The sequence below is a fragment of the Carassius auratus genome, unplaced genomic scaffold, assembly GCF_003368295.1.
Source record: "Carassius auratus strain Wakin unplaced genomic scaffold, ASM336829v1 scaf_tig00026204, whole genome shotgun sequence".
NCBI lineage: Eukaryota > Metazoa > Chordata > Actinopteri > Cypriniformes > Cyprinidae > Carassius > Carassius auratus.
In genome coordinates, this window is record NW_020525498.1 from 7,423 (window position 1) to 31,424 (window position 24,002).

At 36.1% G+C, this 24,002-nt stretch overlaps 2 protein-coding genes across 2 annotated transcripts; both read right to left on the reverse strand.

Moving 5' to 3' along the window:
- Nucleotides 1-5,060: 5,060 nt before the first annotated feature.
- LOC113078645 (neuromedin-K receptor-like) lies at nucleotides 5,061-11,747 on the reverse strand (the record flags this gene model as incomplete). Its single annotated transcript, XM_026250972.1, has 3 exons — nucleotides 11,241-11,747; nucleotides 5,913-6,101; nucleotides 5,061-5,219 (listed from the first exon to the last, which is right to left on the reverse strand). Coding segments are annotated over exons 1-3 (716 nt in total), but the record flags the coding sequence as incomplete, so codon positions are not given.
- A 3,739-nt stretch (nucleotides 11,748-15,486) lies between these two features.
- LOC113078644 (arylamine N-acetyltransferase, pineal gland isozyme NAT-10-like) lies at nucleotides 15,487-23,381 on the reverse strand. Its single transcript, XM_026250971.1, has 2 exons — nucleotides 22,954-23,381; nucleotides 15,487-18,263 (listed from the first exon to the last, which is right to left on the reverse strand). The coding sequence occupies exon 2, from the start codon at nucleotides 18,254-18,256 to the stop codon at nucleotides 17,414-17,416; it is 843 nt and encodes a 280-aa protein (XP_026106756.1). The 5' UTR covers nucleotides 18,257-18,263; nucleotides 22,954-23,381; the 3' UTR covers nucleotides 15,487-17,413.
- Nucleotides 23,382-24,002: the final 621 nt, after the last annotated feature.

Sequence of the window (24,002 nt, forward strand, 5' to 3'; positions counted from 1 at the left end):
AAAAAGTTGCTGTGGGACAAAGTGAGACTAGCCTCCAATCAAATGGCATGTATGTAGATATTATGTTTATATAGTGGATCAATGCAAATAACACGATAGATTTTTGGGAACTTTTGATATTTCCTTTTATTGTTTCTTTAATTTCTTGAAGGAAAAAGTAATGTATATACTTCTATTTAGAGAAGGCTACTTTTGGATTATTTGGGCTCGTCGCCATACCTGTCTCTCGTTGACTGACTGGCTTGTGTTGTTCGTTGTGTGTCCTGTCCTGTCCGATGATGGGTCGTTCGCGAATGAGCGTTATGATGATGGATCGACTCGTTCGCGAATGAGCTTTTGATGAGTCGTTCGCGATTCGCGAATGAGCCGACTCTAAGAGCCGGCTTTTTTAGTTGAACTTCGGGAGCTGGCTCGCATATCTGAAGAGCCAACTCTATTTTTTCAAATTTGGCCTATAGAAATTAAATAATTATGTAATAAAAATTGAAATATTATAGTCAAAGTCATTTAAAGAGCCGTTTGTGAGCCAAAGAGCCGGCTCTTTTCAGTGAGCTGAGTCAAAAGAGCCGAATTCCCATCACTACTATGCGTGCTTTCGAAAACCCGCCCAACTCTACCTCTGATTGGCTTACAATGAAATTTTACTCTACCTCAGCCAATCGTCAGCATTTATGCGCTTGTCTCGTGCTCTGCCCACTAACCAAGGAAGAACAGTAAAAAAAAGTATTTGCCTCTCGCTCAGAGATCTAGTTGGTCTGATGAAAAAAAAAAACAGCTTCATCATCAGTTATAGTAACGCGCCGCATTTTTTGGCAGTAACGGTAACGGCGTTATTAAGATGAGAAGAGTAATCAATTAGATTACTCGTTACTGGAAAAAGTAATGCCGTTAGTAACGCCGTTATTTATAACGCCGTTATTCCCATCAATGAATAATAATAATATAATTTATTTATAATAGCCTTATATAATATATATATAATAGCCTTATTTATATAAATCCAGAATAACATTAATAATTCATAGAAATAAATACACAATTAATTAATTAATATAACTAATATAAATTTAATATAATTTCATTATATGTTTTTATTATCCACATCCCATTCAATTTGCATAACAGCAGTTGCAGTAAATTTGCATTGATGAATAAACAAAATCTATGTCAAGGCTAATTAATCTTGAGCCTATTGATTTAAAAATATCATATATCCATACTTTGTTAGAAAGCTACTTGTTCAAAAAGGTAGCTTTAATTTAACATGTAAAATATGTGGACCCTATAAAACAGTTTAGAATAGCTTAATTAGTCCAGTGTTATTTTAGTATTAGTTATTTATTTTGCTATTTAATCATGCATTAAATAATTATGTATGATTTTTTTTAGAATGTTTCTAGGTGTCATCAAATGACGTTTTGTCAATAACTTCTGTGAAGGGAGGGAGAGAGAGCTAGAGAGAGAGCTTTCCTGGGTGCAGACAGCAATCGCGGAGCACCATGGTGATTTAGAACGCCAACTGAATTTATGAGAAATCTACAGACGCAAATAGACTAAAGGTGTAGAAAAATAAAGACCTATATGTGTATTTTGGACTTTTTCACTTTTCACCCCAAATCTCAAAATTGACCAGTAAAAAAAATGATGTTTTTGCATGTGTCTCACCCATAGAATTAAAAAAAAAAGTCTCAAGTGTGGAGCGTTAAATAAACATTAACACACGATTTGTTTCGTCACCTCACTTGAGTGAAAAAAGTCGCTAATCGACTGCATGATTCAATAATGACTTTATTAGAATTGCTATTATAGTTTTTTTAAACCATTGCTTTAAATTGCGTTGTTGCCTATATCGGCGCATTCGGCCGAAAAAAATAAAAATAAATCGTCACGCAGTAAACCCCTTTTACATTCAGCATCAGAGGAGCATAGTAAATATAATGATTAGCATCTTGGTCTGCTCTAGGAGATAACATCGTCATCGAACCTGCCTGGTCTGTCTAACACCGAAAGACGTTAACGTTAGTACCAAACACTTCTTGCACTACAACAACTTGCTAATCGAAAAACATAAGCTATTTAAAATAGGTGCTTTTTTCATTGGAAAACAGCAGCTCGCTATTCTTGGTCCTCGTTGAGAAGCATCGCGACGCAGTCATGAGTTATTTACTAAACTGAAAGATTATAATTTGAATTTGTGAGTGACAGACAAGTAGAAGGGTGGGGGCACACTGGGGGGCCAATCAGTTTTCAGGAGGGGCCAGTGCCCCCATGGCCCCTCCCCTGGCTACGCCACTGTATGGATGGTTATGTATTGATACAGCAGCAAATGCTTTGATGCAGTTTTGAAAAAGAAACAATAGAGAAGACAATTTTAAGTTTAAAATAATAATAACTCTGGGATTAGAAACTGAAATTGTCCCAACCTGATGGCTTTTTATTCTCTGTTCTATAACATATATAAGAACAGCGGTTATAGTAAAAACTATAGAAAACACTTGTGCCTCTACATTTCCCTCTTTCTCACCAGCCTCTGTCTCCTGGCTTGCTGTTCCCTGCTCTCTTTCTGTCACTTGTGCCTCTACATTTCCCTCTTTATTTTTTAACATTTAAACATAAAACATAAAAAAACTGATACACTGGAATACAGTGATTAATATTATTATTACTGTTGTAGTTGTTATTGTCTAAAATTGAACCCCTTTGCAATGTAAACAAATGACAGGCTACATTTGTTATTCAGATCCTTCACACTGCACTTTGATATATTTTATATATTTGGTATATTATGCATTTTTTATTGACATTGATATTTTTACATTTATTTCCAGAGAGATATTATTGATTGTACAGGCTAAAGTGGTCTTGCTATTGTAAACACTGTTGCTATTGTAGAAAAAAAAATTGTGTCTCATTTAAAATATAATTATATAATTAATTTCTGAATTGTTTTTATTTTTATAATGATAATTCAGAGAATGAAAAAATCAGAATAAGCCTTACCAGTGTTGTGATAATTATTTTAAGGCACTCAACTTGTTAAAAAATAAATAAGTACTGTAATATAATAAAAGTTTAGTCAAATAACATAAAGACCAGACCCCTCGATGCCTGTGAAACTTTTCTCCCTCAAACAGCACGCTAGTGTTACTTCTACACTACAGGCTACACACAGCAAGATAAACAACATATCTGCATGTTCTCACATCACATCGTTCTTGTAAACTAATAATAAGTATATAAACATCAAAATCACTTTGCTGAGAATGAAACACCACTTACCAGCTGCCACGGTGTTGAAAATATCATTTAAAAATTAAAAAATGTGCGTGCAGCGTTAGGAATCGTCCGGGTCAGGTGAAAGGTCATCATGTTGGTCATTTTATTTACGGCTAAATTATTATTAATAAATTGTACTAATGTTATGATTGGGCATGGGCAGGCATTCACAAAGGGGTATGTTATTACAAAAAAAAAAAAATCGAGGAAATTTTGGGCAAAGAAGCAGGTGCTCAAGTGAACCGGTTCTTTCGGACAATTCGATCAAATAAACCAGTAAAAAAAAAAGCAGTATCATCAGCTCCTCGAATCAGACACGTCTGACAGAAGCGGTTCTCGGTTCAGTGTACGAATAAATGTTGTAATAATAATAATTTATTATTGTTCTGTGTAGTTTGAAGATAATCTTTTTTTAAATCTTTATCCCGGATATATATATTTTTTAACCAGGAAGAGGATGTGGGGTCCTATGGGGGGTCAGAGCGTTTTTTTGAAGGGTCTTGAGAGACCCCAAGACCCCCCCCCCCCCCCCCCGGTGCCGCCGGTGCATGCAAATATACAAAATTGCTCTACAAAATTGAAATACATTTTATATTTAGACTTCATATGACCATATATTTAAATTATGGAAATGTAATGTGTTTATAACAGCTGCTGTGACTCATCTCTTGTAAGGCTGAAGATTAACATAGAGCTGTCAGTTTGTTAATCTACTTCATTTAGTGTAATGATCATGAATCATTAAACACATTTAATTTGGACCCCTGACCTGTACTACATGTGACACACCTCCCACATGACACATAATTAAAGCAGGTGGCACAGACTGGGTAGAGCTTTTCACACAAAACGCCATCATGCATTTAAAGCATATCGTGAATAATCTGATAATATTTCATTATATTATGCAATTACTGTAGATTACTGTAGATTTTGATTACTTTTTAAATTAACTGACAGCCCTAATAAAAAACAAAATAACTGATTGGATAAAACTTGATCAAATAAGTGCAATTATACTCTGACCTACAGTAGTTCATATTCAGTAAAGTAAAATAGCTGGTTTATGGACAATAAAGAAAAGAAAAAAAGATTAAACACATTTAAAAATGAAACCCTCCAGTATGGATATGGGTTAACGCCTGCTGACAACCATTAAATGCTGAACTCACTGCTGAGTTTTGCGATTTCATCAAAATCAGTGGGAGTGCTGCATAAAAATGACTGACAGGCCAGATTCGGCCAGCAGGCTGCCAGTTGCTGCTATAATCTCCATAGCAGGAGCAAATATTAACATTTAATTAGTTTGACAAACATTTAGCTCATTTTCCCTTCACCATGGCTAGCAGTATTTGTATACAAAAAACCCCCAAAAATTCTAAATCGACTAAAAGCCAGCTCTGTCTGGGTCTATCACTGTCTGCATCTCTTTATGTATCCTTCTCTTTCAATGACTTCCTGCTACCTGCAAGACCATCCAGCCCTCTCCGTTTTCTTAAAAGAACTTCCTTCTCTAATATCTTATTGATCCCACGTGTAATGATGACCCTTTAAATGTGAGTGTGTGGTGTTTACTTTGATGTCTGCATGTGTCATTCCATCAGTTGAACACAACATCGCTGTACAACTGAGCTCTACATCAAGCATCGTGGGACTAGTATTTAATGACCACTTAACTCTCTCTCCCCAAACCTTGGACCACCTAGTCTTAGAGTTTTACTTTTTAGGCTCTGGTGAGACGATTTTTTACAAGAGTCAATCTAAGAGACCCTCAAGAATCTGACCTGCTTACCTTTCTTTTGGCTCGCAGTTGGCCCTGATAGTTGTCTGATGAGACTCCAGGAATCTCTCCTCCCCAAAGCGTCAAACCGACAATATTGTAGGTAATTCCCATGACCACCAGGGGCAGAACGTACACCAGCAAAGCCACTATGATATGATACCTGTAACCAGAGAGAGAGTAATACAGCACCTGTGCTGCCGGTGAAGATACAAACAGGAAGTCCCTAGCACTACTTATACAGTTCGGGATTTTTTCATTCTAAAATTAGATTTATTGTGGTTAATGATGTTGTTGTTAATAAAAACATTGCTAACAAAATAATTATTTATAATGTTTATTCTGACTATAAGGAATAATCTGTATAACAATTAATAACAACTATAAGTGTTGTTATTATTATTATTATTATTATTATTATTATTATTATTATTATTAACAACAACAACTAGTAGTGGTAGTAGCATTGTGGTTGTTAATAATAATAATATCAATAATAATAATAGTTATAATAGTTGTTAATGATAATAAAAATAGTAATAATAATACTTGTTTAAATACTGTTGTTGAATGATGATGTTAATTATTATAAATATTATTATAATTAGTAGTAGTGGTAGAAGTGATATTAACAAATCATTTTGTAATTATTAATATTAAGATTATGAAACCACCACCATCACAGCAACAACAATTACTATTATTAATATGTGTTAAAGGTGTTTTATTAAGAATAATAATAATAATAATAATAATGATAAAACACCTTTCACACAAGATTATACTTCAAAGTGCTTTACAAATAAACTGGGAGGAAAGAAAGAAAATTGTGCATGCATATTTAAAGAGCTCTCACATGAAAGGGTCCTCTGAAGGTCTTGGCCAGGCAACGTAGCAGAGGGTCCGCTTGGGCAATTTTTTGATGGTTGAAAAGAAACACAGAGGAAAGGCCAAAACCACAGCCAGAACCCAAATACACACAATGATCACCTTAGTGGCTGTGGCTGAGAGCCGTGGCTTCAGGGGATGGATGATGGCCATGTACCTGTGCAACACAAACAGATGACTGCTCAATCTCAAATACCATCATCAATATGATAAAACATCAAAGACGCACCACAGTTGGGCAATTTTAAATCTGCAGGTTGTGTAATGATCTATTAACTAATTGATAATGGGCCACATCAAAGAGACCAATCATATCTGTTGCTGCTGTATGTGTGAGCTAAATATTTCTCTCAAATGCTATGGAGAAATTCAACCTGCCAGACGAATACAACATAACAGAACAGTAATAAGAAGAACTTTCACTTCAATTCTTTATTTTAACCATGGAAACGCTGACCAATCATATGCCATTGATTACTTGTGAACTTGTGGACGATAATGTGAGGCTAAGCCTCTGTGGTTAACGTATTCAAAATTATTCACGAGTCATAATAGGCCATTTGCTTTGTTAACGACTCACTCTTGAAAGCAGTGAATGGCTTATTAGACAGCCAATTTTACTCTTGGGCAGAGAAGGTTATTTCTGGATATGGATGTCAAAGCACTTTTGTAGGCATCTTTGATAAACAACAGGAAATATGACAGAGGGGTACACTGTGTATAAGTTATAATAGTCATGAATATAAATCTCAGCAAGTATCTAGTAAACATTCAAAAGCGTAGGTTAATTAATATACCGCAATTAAAAACAGCTCAGGTCATGCTGTGATGTGTACATACAAGCCAACACATGTGATGGATACAATACAATTTGGCATCCCATTTAAAAAACAAATCCTGTTATTTATACTATTTAGCATAAATAAACGAATAAATAACATAGCATAGTTTTAAACATCCCATTTGGGTTTATTTGATTTATTATTTTATTATGTATGCATGCATGCATGCAGTTACCAAAAAAAATAAAAAAAAAAAATTTATTTAATTTATTGAAAATCAAAGTAATCAATAAATACAAATACAGATCTGACATTTTTGGCTATACATAAATACAGCAGATTTTAGAGTTTCATGCCTTATTTTGTCCCCTGTTTATGTAAAACCACTCAGCTAAATAACATTGCATTGAAGTGTAATGCCACTGATGACAAAATGTTTGAACTGACATTGAACTTAAAGGCCTCCACTATTCTTTAAAAATGTTACACATAACAGTTTCATTAAAGTTTCATAAACCAACACAATGAGGTTTTGTTAGCAATGCCATCTCTCTAACAGTAAAATTAAACATTTATCCTACTAAAAAATACTGTCTGGCCAAGTGGTGTCAGCACAAATCTCACACTTTCCTCTAAATGCGGCAGTGCAAGCACACTGACCAACTGCAAATTCCTGCAGACGTCACAATAGCTCTGTATATAAGAGTAGTGACTGCCTACCAGCAAAACAACAGTAACAGCAAACGTGGGTTGTGAAATATGTAGCCTGGAGCCATGAGCACTATGTGACATTTTGAGCAACGGAAATAACAGTAACTATCTCCTGGTTGCAAAAAACAACATACATTTTGTTTGTGTGTTTGTTTCCAAGGTCCAATCTATATTAGTAGTAAATGTTTTTGGAACAAAATAAGCCATAATATGATAATAATTATGACCATTTTTATGACCATATTCCATTTATCATCCTTGAGTATCAATTATCTATTGAAAAAAGCTTGCATTACACTGTTACAGGATCAGAAAATAATCCAAGCTGAAAGTGCAGCACGGACTATTCATATCAGGCTGAAATAACTAGGGACCTTGAAAAAGGAAAAAGTTCATGTAAATGTCGCAGTCAAGTCAATCGAGGCATTTGTGCAGTCGAGTTTCAATAAATTATCTCATGTTTTTATAGTAGTATGGATTTGGAGTTAATTGGTAACTTGGGATTTAATCTTAAAACATAAATGAAAGGTTGAATGGCTAATGATAGGATATTTTAATAGAATGTATGGTACTTCTGCTTTTACAGTAATAAAACAATGCTGATAAAAGCCTTGTAAATTACTACAGTTGCATCCTCAAAGCAAGTCCACTTTTTGGAATTAATTAATATTATATCAGGATTAAAATGCAAAGCAGTTCAGCTCATCAATTGCCAACTCATCTTTTAAGCATTTTAATCTTATATATATGGAAAACATTCTGTTATGTTGGATGAATAATAGCTTATGTTGTATCTGATTGACCTGACATTTTACTAGAAGTCAGTCAACCTGTGACAGAAACCCAAGCTTCAGACAATGTGCTAGGTATCAGTTCTAAACCTAATCAAAAGTTATGCTGCTTCCATCATTTTCACATGTGCAAAGTGACAACTTCTGACATGAGTTCCACTGACAGGACACAGAAAAATCATGGATAGATTCTGACATTAGAGTGATGTCTGTAAGACTCAGCTACAGTTTCTAGCTTTTGGACTCATTGTACAGCATTGCATTACTCTGAGAACTCATCTTTACTGCAGAACACATACCACTCATGATACAAGGGCCATAGATAGCGTCACAAATAATTTTCCTAAGTAACTACCCAGATACTGACATTTACACACTGTGCAACTAATCGTGCAAACTAATCGTACCTATCTGTTAAGGTTACTGCTGAAGTTCTAAAGTCCCATTTAATATGCAATTATTTTCACTTTATTTTGTTTGTGAGATTAAAATCTGAGTTGTCTAATTACTATATATGAAACATAAGGAAATATCAGCAGGGTACAAAAACATCAATGAAAAAAATGTATATTCATTCAGAAAGGATGCATTAAATTGATCAAAAGTGAAAGTAAAGATATTTAGAATGTTACAAAAAAAATAATTCTGTTAAAAATAACTTTAAACAAAGAATCCCGAATATATATATATATATATATATACATTTTTTAAATATATTAAAATATTAAACTGTTGTTTTAAAATTATAATAATATTTCAAAATCTTACTGTTTTTACTGACTTTGGCTAAATAATGCAGGCTATACTTTCAAAATCATTTAAAAATCTTTCTTTAATCATCCTTTTCCATATCTATCACTGTACTCTAAGCCAAGGTACAAAAGCTAAAAGGTACATCTTTGTACCTTATGGATGACTAATTGGTTCTAATTGGTTCTTCTTGAAAGTGCATATAAATACCTTTTGAAAGGGTGCCATCTCGGTGACAGTACCCTACCTTTTTTCTAGGTGCAAGCATATTATGCATCGTAAAGACCTGGATAGTTAGGGGGAAAAAACTTGTAGGATACATTCAAATTTCCTCAAAAGTTCCAAAGCAGTGCTTTTGGCAAAATAACATGATTCGGACAGCACTGAGACTCTCTGAAATATTCAGCATTCATTATTGCGGCTTCTATCCTACAGATCTCCCAGCAGTTGCACTCATTCACATTAGTTTGAATTGTTCTTTTAAATCATTTGATTTCAAACAGCTGATTGGAGGTAAAAAAAAAAAAATAAATAAATAAAATAAAAGGATCAAGATAAATTAATGCTATGTATAGCCATAGAAGCACTAGCTCTCTGTTAGTGCTAAATGCAAACAATTTGTCTCTCTCGACTGTGTCCATTGTTCATTGAGAGCCCATTAATTTACTATTGGATTGGTATGGATTCATTTCACTACTCAATATGGTCAGGCTAAATTAATTGTATGGTGCACATTAAAAAGAAAGAAGAATAGAACAATAGTACTTAGATGTCATGTGATCTCCTCGAGCTACCCACTCAACAATAATCATCAATAATCTGAATGCATCTTAAATGTGACAAATTCTTGACTGCTTGCCAACCTTACATTTTTAAAGAATGCCACTGATTTATCATCAAAATGGATTCAATTCAATTTTGAGCTTTTCAATTCAGTCTACGAATTATACAATAAATTATATTCATGATGCTTATGGTTCCAGTTGCTCTGTGTTATTTCCATGTATTGAATGAATGTGCATCTGCACCTGCCAAGATGCCCCCTGAAGGTACTGTAAATATGTTAGCAGAGCTCACTGATCCACAATCATTGCGCAGCAATTCACTTCAGTCAAGCATTCTGCTATGAGTAGGAAAAATTGCCTGAGGCATTTTTCCCAGTTAAGAAAAATTACAGGCACATGGAGCACAACAAACAAACTAATATCAGCACACAAATAACACATAAATGACGGCTTAAATCAGCCTTAACTAAATCTGTAAAACTATTTGAAATACACATAGAACTCTTTAGAACAAACAAAAGGGAGAAGGTGGGGGGGGGGGCATAACAATTGGCTTTGTAATTGGCAATAAATATAAAAAGCACTGAATATCTCTTCTATGAAACGTTTTCAATTTCTGAATTACAAATTATAGTGTGTATTATTTAATGTATTTCTTATTCATTATTGTTATTATAATAATTATTATTATTGTTTATCATCAGTATTTCCATAAAATATTTCGTGGTTTTATTTATTTATTTAATAATAATAATAATAATAATAATACATTTTATTTGTAATGCACTTTACATTTGGACAATCTCAAAGTGCTACGGAGGATCTAAAAATCAAAGTAATTCAATATAAAAAGAAAACAGAACAACATAAGCCTATAAAAACGTTCATTGAAAAGCTTTTATAAAAAGAAATGTTTTTAGGTTGCGTTTAAAAGCATCAGTATTCTGTGGGGCCCTCAGGTAGTCCGGGAGGGTATTCCACAGCCTCAGAGCAGCCGATGAAAAGGCCCTATCACTCATGCTCCAAATTTTTGTTCTGGGAATTTGGAGGATTCCCAGACTTACTTATTTATTAGCAAATAAGTTTCACACATTGTTCATATATAAACTTATCTGCCAAATCAAAATCATTGTGAATTAATCAGCATGAAAGCCATTTTGTCGTCATGTGACAGAAAGGACTTTCAATTTAATTATTAAAAAAAAGGACAAAAATATATATTTATATCTTTTTTTAATCGCTGTAATGCTACATTTAGATTCAATTTTTGAACTTTTTTGAGAAAAATATTTTCTTCATTCATTCATTTACCAATTTAAAAAAATAGATTGCATTTGTAAAAACAAACAACAACAAAATGTGTTGCAATTAGTGTATCTGATCACACTTCCGACAGTGAATGAAAGAGAGCATGCATTAAACACGACATCTATCAAGTTCTCACAGTGATTAAACGTTATCTTCACGTGTACTCTACCTGTCGACTGATATAGCGCTCATCGAGTAAATGCTCGCAAACACGGAGGTGACGGGGAAAAAGTTGTGAAATTTACAGTAGGCTTCTCCAAAATACCAGTCACCATGAGTGGCATAAACAAAATTAATCAAAGTGTTGAAGGCGGCCATCGATGCGTCTGAAAACGCCAGGTTGAGCAGAAAGTAATTGGTGACGGTTCGCATCCGCTTATGAGCCAGAATGATCCACATGACGATCAGATTCCCGAACACCGCGATCGCCAGGATGGAGCTGTACGCCACAGACCAGAGCGCGACGCGCCACGGCGGCTGCACAAACTGATTAGTAAAGTTTCCCGTCAGGTTAGATCCGTTCTGTGGCGGTGCCATGGCGAAAATGACCAGAAAAATCTTCTGATGTAAAATATCTCAAGTGGACTGGAGACCTCTCACGATGCACACTATTCCAAACGCGCGCGACAGAGTCTTGTCCTCAAGCGAAAAACGGCAACATGTCACTTATAAATGATCGATCTGATGAGAATCGATGCAAAATGCACCGACTGAACAATTATGTTGTCTTCTCTATCGACAAGTAAACCACTTCTAAGTTCTTAAATGCGCGTGACTGTCTCTTTACTGCTGTTGAACGCAGCCACGAGCGCGACACACTCTGTAGTCAGATGCAGTGCCAGTGTGACAACTGGTCTAAGTAGTGCCACTGGGAGAGAAAGTGATCGATTGATTCACAGTGTAGACTTAAAGTACAGACAAGGACAAATTGAACTGATTCCTGAATCAATGGGTAAAATACATTTACGAAACAGGTCAATGCACAGTAGTTCAGGAGAGAGAAAAAAACAAGGGCAGAAGCTATTGTCCCCTTGTATTGTATATGAAATTATAGAGTTTAAACTTTAAAAATAAAAAAAAACACTGGTTAAGCTGTCAGTTACAATCTTCATTGCAGTCGTATTATAAATGAGTTTTATTTCCTTAAACCCTGAGCTGAATGAAATTCAGTATGCAATTTCTTGTGCACATATTGTAACCTTGGGAGAAATGTAAAATACGTCTGGGGCGATGAGACTGGTTTACAGAGCAACTGCAGCTGAAAGGGATCCACATTTGATGGTTATCATTACAATATTTGAGGAGTGTTATAAATGCATTGCATGTTCTCTCTGCACATAGCAGTGCAAAATGGTAAATGGTTGTACAGTAAATTACAAACTTCAATAAGCTCAAAATTCAATAAGAGCATAAAATGCAAGGAAAAGCAATATAAGAAGGCTTCACCATGACCATTAAATTGTGTTTAACAGTCTCTTAAATACGATTGAGTGGCATTATTGTAACTGCAGGGGAATTGGAGCTTTTTTACCTAGCAGATGTTCAAGCTAATGAAACAAATCTGGAGGAATTGCATGTTCATTAACCATAAGTTTCCTGCTAACCATCACCTGCATTCATTTAAAGGTGTCATATGATGTTACTAAAGAACATTATTATTTATTTTTTTATTTTTTTGTATTTGGTATAATGAAATGTCTTTATGCGGTTTAAGGTTTTTTTTTTTATTATATATATATATATATATATATATATATATATATATATATATATATATATATATATATATATATATATATCTTTATTTTCCACATACTGAAATCATATACCTCTGTAAATAAATAAATACAATTTAAATTCACGTCACGCACACTTCAGTGCATTTTGAATGTAACATATACGCTTTAAAGTGGAAACATGGTGCAGTATCCTGTGATGTCCACTTCACAGGGCACTTATGTTCGAATAGAACAAACGTTTGAAGCCATTAAAGAAACATTAAAAGTGTGCAGAAAAGGGGGGCGCGAGGACTGGAATTGATAACCCGCTGCTCTACACTGCTCAAAACTCGTGTTTGAATCACCAGTGGCTAATCCTTTACATATGTAAACATACTAACAGACTCTGTGTCAGAACAGCCGGCATTGTAGCCTTCTCTCCCAGGATCAGGAAACAATCCTCCATAAAATGTGCTGCACACATCTGAATATTTGAGTTGAACTATTCTGGAACAGTGTTGTAAATAACTTAACCACTGATTTCTAGTTGCGTCCTCTTATGAAAGTCCAAACAAAGTATTTATGCTTTCACAACAAAACAGCATCTCCACGATATGTCGCAGACAGCAGCAACAATACTACAGTGAGAATCAAAGGTTACACCTTCATTCTTTGCGTGAACATTTGGGTGGTGTTATGCAAATCTTCCCATATTGCGACGTAGACATGCTGGGTCGTGTTTAAACAAGGCATTTTAGGAGGGCATGGATGAGTCTTAACTTTTATAAAGAATATCTCTTTGAGGTAGAGACTTTAGTCTTTGCAAATTTAGAGATCTTCTTTATGCACCAAGAGCTTGTAAAACTCCAATGAGAAAGGAAGTCTTGAAATTGCATCATATGACCCCTTTAATAAGTGTGTTTATGTGTGTGTATATAACAAAAAAAAAATTCATCCTAGCAATTGCACTTCCCCATTTTCCTACACACATAAGAAATGTTCCGTTATATGTTAGCTCATTCTTTCAAATCAAATGTATTCAGAGTGAACCTGACTATCACTGTATTCATTTTCAAGGCATTTTACTGAAAATTAACTTTTTCACTTTAAAGGAATAGTTCACCCAAAAATGATAATTTTGTAATTATCAACTCACCCTCATGTCGTTTCCAAACACATAAGACCTCTGTTCATCTTCGGAACACAGTTTAAGATATTTTAGATTTATTCCGAGAGCTCTCAGTCCCTCCATTGAAAGTGTGTGCACGGTATACTGTCCATGGTTAGAAAGGTTATAAAAACATTTTCAAAATAGTCCACGTGACATCAGAGGGTCAGTTAGAATTTTTTGAAGCATCGAAAATACATTTTGGTCCAAAAATAGCAAAAACTACGACTTTATTCGGGATTGTCTTCTCTTCAGTGTCTGTTGTGAGAGAGTTTAAAACACTGCAATTTTTGATATCCGGCTCGCGAACAAATCATTCAATGTAACCAGATCTTCTTGAACCAGTTCACCAAATCGAACTGAATCGTTTGAAAAGGCTCGCATCTCCATTAAGCATTAATCCACAAATGACTTAAGCTGTTAACTTTTTTAATGTGGCTGACACTCCCTCTGAGTTAAAACAAACCAATATCCCGGAGTAATTCATTTACTCAAACAGTACACTCACTGAACTGCTGTGAAGAGAGAACTGAAGATGAACACAGAGCCAAGCCAGATAAAGAACAAAGTTTGACTCGTTCATGAGTCAAGAACCGGTTGCATCGGTTTTTGGATCACCAGTAGTGATGGGAAGTTTGGTTCTTTTCCGCGAACCGGTTCTTTCTGACACTTCGATTCAATAAACCGGTTGAAGAAAACGGTTCACCGGTTCTTTTGCGCTAGACGTAATGATGTCATTGGTGATGATTGCCCTTTATTCAAGCCGTTTCAAATTATTCAGTTCGATTTGCTGAACTAGTTCAAGAAGACCCGGAAGAGAAGACAATGCTGAATAAAGTCATAGTTTTTGCTATTTTTGGACCAAAATGTATTTTCGATGCTTCAAAAAAATTCTAACTGACCCTATGATGTCACATGGACTACTTTGATCCCAATCCCAGAACTGGACACCTTCTGAAATCCTGCCACCTGCAGTGGACGGGCACCCAGCAGACCGGGAGGATCTCGGCCTGCACAGCCTCTACTCTACTGCTCGAGTGATGACCGGCCATCCACTCCACCTGCTACTAACACTCACATGATTGGGTCTCTTCCATCCACTCCTTCCCATGTGGTACTTGACCATGGTGGGGGTGCGGTAGGAGGGCTGGACAGCTCAGTGTGTTTGTGTGAATGAGAGTGAGTGAGTGCCCGTGTCCGAGGCGCGCCCCTCCCCCTGTCTGATCCCCGCGAAGCAGCGGATGAGTGTGTGTGAGAGGGATACGGTGACCGGTGCAGGTAGTTAGCTGTGTGCAGGGTATTTCAGTGCAGCCAGCAAAATAAAGCACCTAAACTATTCGGCAAGATGGCCTCTTTGTTTTTATATGCTACCATCGCACTAAGCAGCGTGAAGTTTAGGCAGTTAACCCCGGGAGGAGAACTTCCGGCCCTGGAGAAGACGGATCTCCCAAGTGTCTCCCAACCACGGTTAGGAAACAGAAACAGGAAAGGTTAACAGCAGTAACTTGTAGGCACACAGCACAAGACACTGGTATGTAAAAAAGGCTTTATTGAACTACTCTAATACACACAAACTAAACTAACGAAAACAAACAAACATTCATTCAAACAGTGACAAAGACAAGTGATGTTATTAACGGAGGGTGAAGGGAGTCCCAAGTGTCTAGCGTTAGACACTATTTCTTGACCACAACCTGAGAGAATCAATCTACTAGCACTTTAATCTTAGTTCGTTTTCTTAATAAGATTTGCACCAGTTTCAGCCAGAATTAGGAGATATTGTGCACTTGCGTTTGGATGCTCCTGTGGGTGCGTTGCTGGAAGTTGCTGGAGACGGATTCTCTTGGGCTGATTGATTGGCAGACGGTTGATGACACTGTCTTTCGGGACAGCACTCGATGGTGAGTGGTTGGTTGGCTTTGCCGGGTGGCTCTTCGTTCGCGAGACTACCAGGGTTGCGGGTTGCTATGCTACAGAGTTTCTCTGAGAGGGTTTTTCTTTAACGAAGTTCAACGAAGGATCTTACGGAAGAGTTGATGAGTTTTGAGTGAGCTCTTGGTGGTTTGAAGAGGAATACGCTGGACGATGGAAAGGTCAGCACAAAACATTGGCAAGAGCCCAAGTCACTGCAAGCAGGGCAAAAGTGAGGCAAAAAGCAGGAGGCAAAAAGCCTGTCATTGGGCTATAAGCGTGTCCATCTGACCCGTCCTTCTTAGTACGACAGCCAATCAGATTTTGTCTTGGGCGGGCCTACACCCCGTTCTCCGGTTTTTGCCTGTAATTAGCGTAATGTCCACGTGATCGCGTATGTCCAAACTTCTGGGAGTTTAGATTAAACGCTTTAATAAGCAAACTAAATAGTTTAAATATGGTGCATCCTACACACATCTACTTTATATCAAAATTCTAGAAATCATTTACCCATCAAGTGGGTACCAAAATACATATACTTCCCATAGTTGAGGTGGAAGTAAATAAGGATTTAGCAGTGATAAGTGTTTAACACACAAAATTACTTGACAAATATAAAGCATGCATAATACAGAGAATACACATGTATGAGGCAACTTCTGGTGATTAGTTCCTATAACTTAGAAAACCCTACGAATAGGCTGTAATGAAAGATAAACACAGAAATGATTCCACAGGTTATATAAAACATACATGATACTTAAAAAATGTGTGAGGTAAAAAAACAAAACAATCAATTTTCAGATCGATTTTTGTATCAAACCACATGTGGGTTAAATTTTAATGTTGGTTTTTGGGAGACAAAGTCTCTGGAATTTACAGCTGCAGCAAGGAGGTGTTCCCTGGTTTAAGGTTTTTGGTGATCCTGGGCCAAGGGAATGCCTTAGCATCCTTCCTTTCCTGATAATGCTGAGGATTTATGCATTGGGGTAACCACAGGGTTCCTGGCCATTTGGTCTTAAGTTTGGGGAACAAAGAGAAATCTTTTCCTGCTGTCCTGACGTCGCTGGTATAAGATTAGACAGGCACAGAAGGGAAAGGAGGGGTTGACATCTCCTTTAGCCATCTTGGCACCATGACTGTGTTTTATGATGTACTAATGGTTCAATGGGGAATCATTCTGAACTGTGGAATGCGGTGTTGGGTTCTTTTAATTAAATGGACTGTTCAAGGATAATCCTACAGCGTCCTTCTTAGAGTAGTCTGACTTCAGCTGACAAGTACAAATTCAAAAAGTATTGTTATGTCAAGCAAATACAATGGAAAATTATTTCTCCACATTGTCCTATGACATTTGCAAACTTAAAATGGAGACATGGTTTCACAGCCAAATTAACAAAAATATATATATAAAAAATATTAAATATATATAGAGAGCATTAACAAAATAATTAAATACAAAGAAGTAGAGCGTTCAGAGAGCACAATTTGTATCTCAATATTCAAGAAAAACACAATGATTACTAACATTAGATGAGCTGAGTACTAAATGCAATAATTAGCATTGTTGTTTTTGGGTGTGAATTTATTAACTAACACCACGTTAAACTTGTCCTTTAGTAAAGCCTCTATCTCACAGTCTGGGATTTCTTTCATGTCCACCAAGTCTGAGTCCTCTTTAAATGTGACCTCGCTGTACGTCCAACCAATCAGGGCTCTGAAGCCTGTGGCTGTCTGAAGGGAGCAAATGGATTTGAGCATGAACAGAGAGTCTGCACTAATCTGCAGGCAATCGGACATCTTTTGGAAATGATCTACATCACGGGGTGTTAATGTGAAGGAGTATAATGTTTTGGTGAGCCGTTTATCAATGAGGCTGGAATTATCAAAGGCCTTATCTTGGATCAATTTCTTCCTGCTGGTCTTCTCCAAAACCCACTGCATCCCATTATTTATGAGGCGGAATACACCTGGAGGCTGTGGCTGGTCTTTACCTGAGATCAACTCTAAGGGATGCCAGATTTGGCCCGACACTCCAAAGCTCACATCTGCAATATACTGCTTCCCATCAATCTCCACCAGATTGATGAGATGAGAGTCCAAGGTGAACACTTTGGAGCCTAGTGTAGTGAATTTGTAACCCATCTCCTTCAGGACCCATGAGAACAAGTGGTTGTTTTCACAACACCAGCCTCCCCGATTGCTCTTGACTATTTTATCATAGATGATTTGCAGGTCCAAAGTGTTCTTCTCGCCAGAATGGATGCTGAGGTTCTCAAATGGAATATTCATAACATGCAGCTTGTGGATGGTGAACAAATTGTCCAGGTCGGCTTTGTCATATTGGCCAGTAAACCCAATCTTGTTCAAGTACTCTTTCAGGTCCATTATATCCCTACAAGCAGCAATGTACAAAGTTTTAACATAAAATGGATAGTCATTTTACATGGCTATACAGTATATGAAAATCAAATTTAAGTACTTACAAGCATGTTAAAGTATGTTGAATAGTGTGTCTCAAGGTCAAGGATTTTTTTTTATTATTATTGTTATTATCACATGTAATCTTTCAAATGCCATAATATATTTAAAGGAGCAAGGTAATATTTTTTAATCTTTAAAATACATTTCAGATTAATGAAATTCTTTAATTAACTGTACATCTAAATAAACATGTAAATTTAGATATTTTAGTAAATAAAATGTATTGAAAATGTTATTAAAAAAATCTATATCAGTTAATGTTTGGGCTTTTTGTATATATTACAAATAATTTGTATATACACACACATACAAATACACACACACAGACACAATCCAATTTCAGAGAAGTTGGGACAGTTTGTAAAATGCAATCAAGAATCTCTGATTTGTTCATTACTTTTAACTTTTATTTAATTGAAAAAAATACAAAGAAAAGATTTCTAAAGAACAAATTTAGATTTTGATAGCTGCAACATACTCCAAAAAAGTTGGGAAAGAGGCACGTTTAACACTGTGTCACATCAGTCTTCCTTTCAATTAATGTTTCTTTGTTTGGGAATTGAGGATACTAATTGTTAAAGCAAAATTTTTGTTCAGTCTCACTTCATACAAGATTTCAGAAGCTCAGCAGTCTGTGATCGTCGTTGTCTGACTATCCTTTTCATGACTGGTCATACATTTTCAATAGGAGACAGATCTTGATGGCATGTAGGCCATTCTAACACATTCACTATGGCTCTACGAGACCATGCTTTTGTAGCACATGCAGAATGAGAGCTGGCATTGTCTTGATCTAATTACCATGGACTTCCCATGAAAGACATCATCTTGATGGCAGTATCTCTGTACAATCCCAATATATGACTCCATGTCAATGGTACCTTTGCACATATGCCAGTCATTTTTCCATATATTTTTTTTTACTATCTGAGATGAGCTCTTGCCCAGAGAAACCGGCAGCTACATATAACTGATAGCTTTCTACTATTAACAGATATTCAAGTTGCATTTCTTGATGGAGCAGCAGACTGTGGTAAATGACAGTTTGGTCTAAAGTTATGAGACATGATCCAACTTTGCTTGCATTTTATTTTAAGGCACACCTTCAATGAATGGCCTATTTTAGAACTGTTTTCATATATAGGGTGCACCGGATTATAAAGCACATAGAATAGAAGATACTGCAGTCAAACGTTTGACTGGGCTTGCGTTATGCATCCACATGCAGCTGTGCTAAAGGGAATGTCAACATTTTGACAGAGCGCCTTGATCCATATATAAGGTGTTCCGGATTATAAGGCGCACTGTCGTTTTTTTAGAAAATTAAAGGCTTTTAAGTGCACCTTATAGTGCGGAAAATACGGTATTACCAGTTCACCTGCTTACTGTGAATTGTTACAAAACAGAATGCACTATAACCTTTTCAACTTTATTTTTTGCCTCTTATCCAACTGGAATGTGTTGCAGTAGTCAAAAACATAATTTTTTCATGTTTACAAAATACATTTATGTTGGCCAGTGAAAACTTTGGAAATCTTTTATTTGTACTTTTGTCATCTGAATAACAGTTAAAGAGAATTAACAAATATATATAGTGGGTAATGGGTATAATGGGTACAGAAAGTATTGAGACCCCCTTCAATTTTTCACTCTGTTATATTGCAGCCATTTGCTAAAATCATTTAAGTTAATATTTTCCTTATTAATGTACACATAGCACCCCATACTGACAGAAAAACACAATTGTTGACATTTTTGCAGATTTATTAAAAAAGAAAAACTGAAAATATCACATGGTCCTAAGTATTCAGACCCTTTGCTGTGACACTCATATATTTAACTCAGGTGCTGTCCATTTCTTCTGATCCTCCTTGAGATGGTTATATACCTTCATTTGAGTCCAGCTGTGTTTGATTACACACACCTGTCTATATAAGACCTTACAGCTCGCAGTGCATGTCAGAGCAAATGAGAATCATGAGGTCAAAGGAACTGCCCGAAGAGCTCAGAGACAGAATTGTGGCAAGGCACAGATCTGGCCAAGGTTACAAAAAAATAAGGTTTATAAGAGCACAATGGCTTTCATAATCCTTAAATGGAAGATGTTTGGGATGACCAGAACCCTTCCTAGAGCTGGCCGTCCTAGAGAAGAGCCTTGGTGAGAGAGGTAAAGAAGAACCCAAAGATCACTGTGGCTGAGCTCCAGAGATGCAGTTGGGAGAGGGGAGAAAGTTGTAGAAAGTCAAGTAGTCAACCATCACTGCAGCCCTCCACCAGTTGGGGCTTTATAGCAGAGTAGATGGAAGCCTCTCTTCAGTGCAAGACACATGAAAAAACACCTGAAGGACTCCAAGATGGTAAGAAATAAGATGCTCTGGTCTGATGAGACCAAGATGGAACTTTTTGGCCTTAACTCTAAGCGGTATGTGTGGAGAAAACCAGTCACTGCTCATCACATGTCCATACAGTCCCAACAGTGAAGCATGGTGGTGGCAGCATCATGCTGTGGGGGTGTTTTTCAGCTGCAGGAACAGGACGACTGGTTGCAATCAAGTGAAAGATGAATGTGGCCAAGTACAGGGATATCCTGGACGAAAAAACCATCTCCAGAGTGCTCAGGACCTCAGACTGGGCAGAAGGTTCACCTTCCAACAAGACAATGACCCTAAGCACACAGATAAAATAATGAAGGAGTGGCTTCACAATAACTCTGTGACTGTTCTTGAATGGCCCAGCCAGAGCCCTGACTTAAACCCAATTGAGCATCTCTGGAGAGACGTGAAAATGGCTGTCCACGAACGTTTACCATTCAACCTGACAGAACTGGAGTGGATCAGCAAGGAGGAATGGCAGAGGATCCCCAAATCCAGGTGTGGAAAACTTGTTGCATCTTTCCCAAAAAGACTCATGGCTGTATTAGATCAAAGGGGTGCTTCTACTAAACATTGAGCAAAGGGTCTGAATACTTAGGCCCATGTGGGGTTTTTTTGGTTGTTGTTTTTTTTAATGTGCAAAAAAATGCCAACAATTGTTTTTTCTGTCAATATGGGGTGCTGTGTGTACATTAATGGGAGAAAAAAATTAACTTAAGTTATTTTAGCAAATGCTGCAACATAACAAAGTGAAAAATTTAAGGGGGTATTTGTAACAACTTTGTATATAAGTGCTGTCAAACAATTCATCACGATTACTCGCATACAAAAATAAAACTTTGTTTACATAATGAGTATGTACTGTGTTTTCTGTATATAAATAAATACACATACAGTAGATATTTAGAAAATGTATGTAATACTATATAATTTAATATATAAACATAACTTTTTTTTTTAAATGTATACATTCATGTGTTTTTATATATACATAAATAAACCGTACCAACTCATATTATGTAAACAAAAACATTTATTTTGGATGCGATTACTCGTTTGACAGCACTTATATTTTTAATACACATTTTCCATGCAGGTAATTTAGTTTCAAGCTCCGTTTTGAAACATAGCAGGTTAAATTCATCTTAACTGGGACAGTTTCAGTCATTTGAATGGTAAAAGTGTCCCAAATATAGACCCCTTAATCGCCTATGTCACTGTCAAAAAAAAACACAAAGGCTCTAAGGACTATTGACCTCTGTAAATTCCTAAAACTGTTTACATGAAATAATCTTGTGTTTTTTTTTTTTTTTTTTTTTCTGTTTTGCTTTGTTCTCGCTATATGTTATATCTGTATTTTGTTCTTAAATTTGCTGTCTGTATTTTGTAGGAATTTAATAAAGCTTTATATAAAAAAAAAAAAGGCAGAACTCATAGCAGGTGCGCTAAAAGTTTGAGATTTTGACTTTAAAATGTCTTCTTGTTGTGTTTTTGGCTGCCAGAGTAGAAGGAACAGCACTTTTGTTTCAAAACTAAAGTTTTACCGGATCCCGGCAGACATTCCTTCACATAAATCAAGAAGACAATTGTGGTTGAATGCAATACAGCGTAAAGACTGGACTGAGATGATCATAAATAATGCTCGTGTTTGCAGTGCGCCCTTCATATCAGGTAAAATAATATATGCATATGAACTGGTGTGTTGGTTTTATCTAGTAAATCAGCAAGTTTCTGTTTTATAGGTGAAAAGTCGCCAACCTTCAGCGCACTAGCTAACGTTAGTTTAAATGTTAAACAAACATACAGCGATAGATGTTTGTGCCATTCTTTGAATGGTCTCTTAAAATAATACACATTGCTAATCATATTTAGCCCAGCGATAGGTTACATTAAAAAATAAGCATTGACAAAAAAAGTAATTCATATGGCCTTATGGCATACGGGTCAGGTAGCCTGCTTCCATCCACGAGAGTTAATTTACAAAAATAACTCTCACGGTCCCGCAGAGGCAGTGACGCTTGTCAACATTGCGTCCGCGCCTCTTTTTGACTCAAGCTAAGCCCCGCCCACCCGGAGACGTTCCAATGTTTACAAACTTTTAAGGGGTCTATACAACAAAATATTATATTCAGCTTAACTGGGACATTTTCACAGCCATTTGAATGGTAAAAGTGTCCCAAATATACAACAAACAATAAAGAAAATTCTTTAGAATTTAAAAAATCCTACCGTTAAGATGAATCCAGTGAGAGCTGAAGGAAGCAAAATACTCAGAATGTCTGCAAAATGAGAGGACTGAATGACACACACACACAGAGTAATAAATTAACTTTGATAAACAAAGGGCAAAATCCACAAAGGCTGAACATTCCTGTACGACTCAACAGCATTCGTTACTACTGCTTTTTAAAGTATTGTTTCACAGAAAAGCCGTGATGAACACTCAAACCAATGCTGATCTGTTTGTTTCATTTGCAGACCATTACGCAACATGCTTCCTGTCTTGTGAACGTTGCTAAAATGACTGTGCGGCATATACTTCCTGTCATGTGACTGTTGATAAAATGAGTTTGGCAGATACAGTTTGGCCTAATCTTTTGTGTAGGCTAATGTCTCTACTAGAACTGGCTAGAAAATAATATTGTTTCTTAGATTTCCTGCCTAGCTCTTGCATGCTTGCTCTCTCTCTCTCTCTCTCTCTCTCTCTCTCTCTCTCTCTCTCTCTCTCTCTCTCTCTCTCTCTCTCTCTCTCTCTCTCTCTCTCTCTCTCTCTCTCTCATTCGCGATTTGAAAATACAGGGCCAAGCCAGCCCGCTGCACTTATTTTTATTTTTCTTGACTTGCGCGTGTAATCGTGCTGAGAGCAGTCAAAATGCATGTAAGAAGCTGTAACACACGTTACCTTTATACTTTTGCTTATTTTAACTAATTTTTTTTTTGTTTTGTTTTTAAATAATTTATTTTTGAACATAAAAGTTTGTATTGTACATTATTATGAATCGTTTATTAATGTTTATAAATGTTAATGATTTTCATTCATTGTTTTTTATTTCACGTTTGTGTATATGTATGTGTATATATATATATATATATATATATATATATATATATATATATATATATATATATATATATATATATATATATATATATATATTCCTTCATCCAGAATCTCTACAGACCCTTTAGATTCCCAGCTCCATGTTGGTGCTTCTTCTCTTCAGTTCACCCCACTCATTTTCTGTAGGTTTCAGGTCAGACGACTGGAATATCCAAAG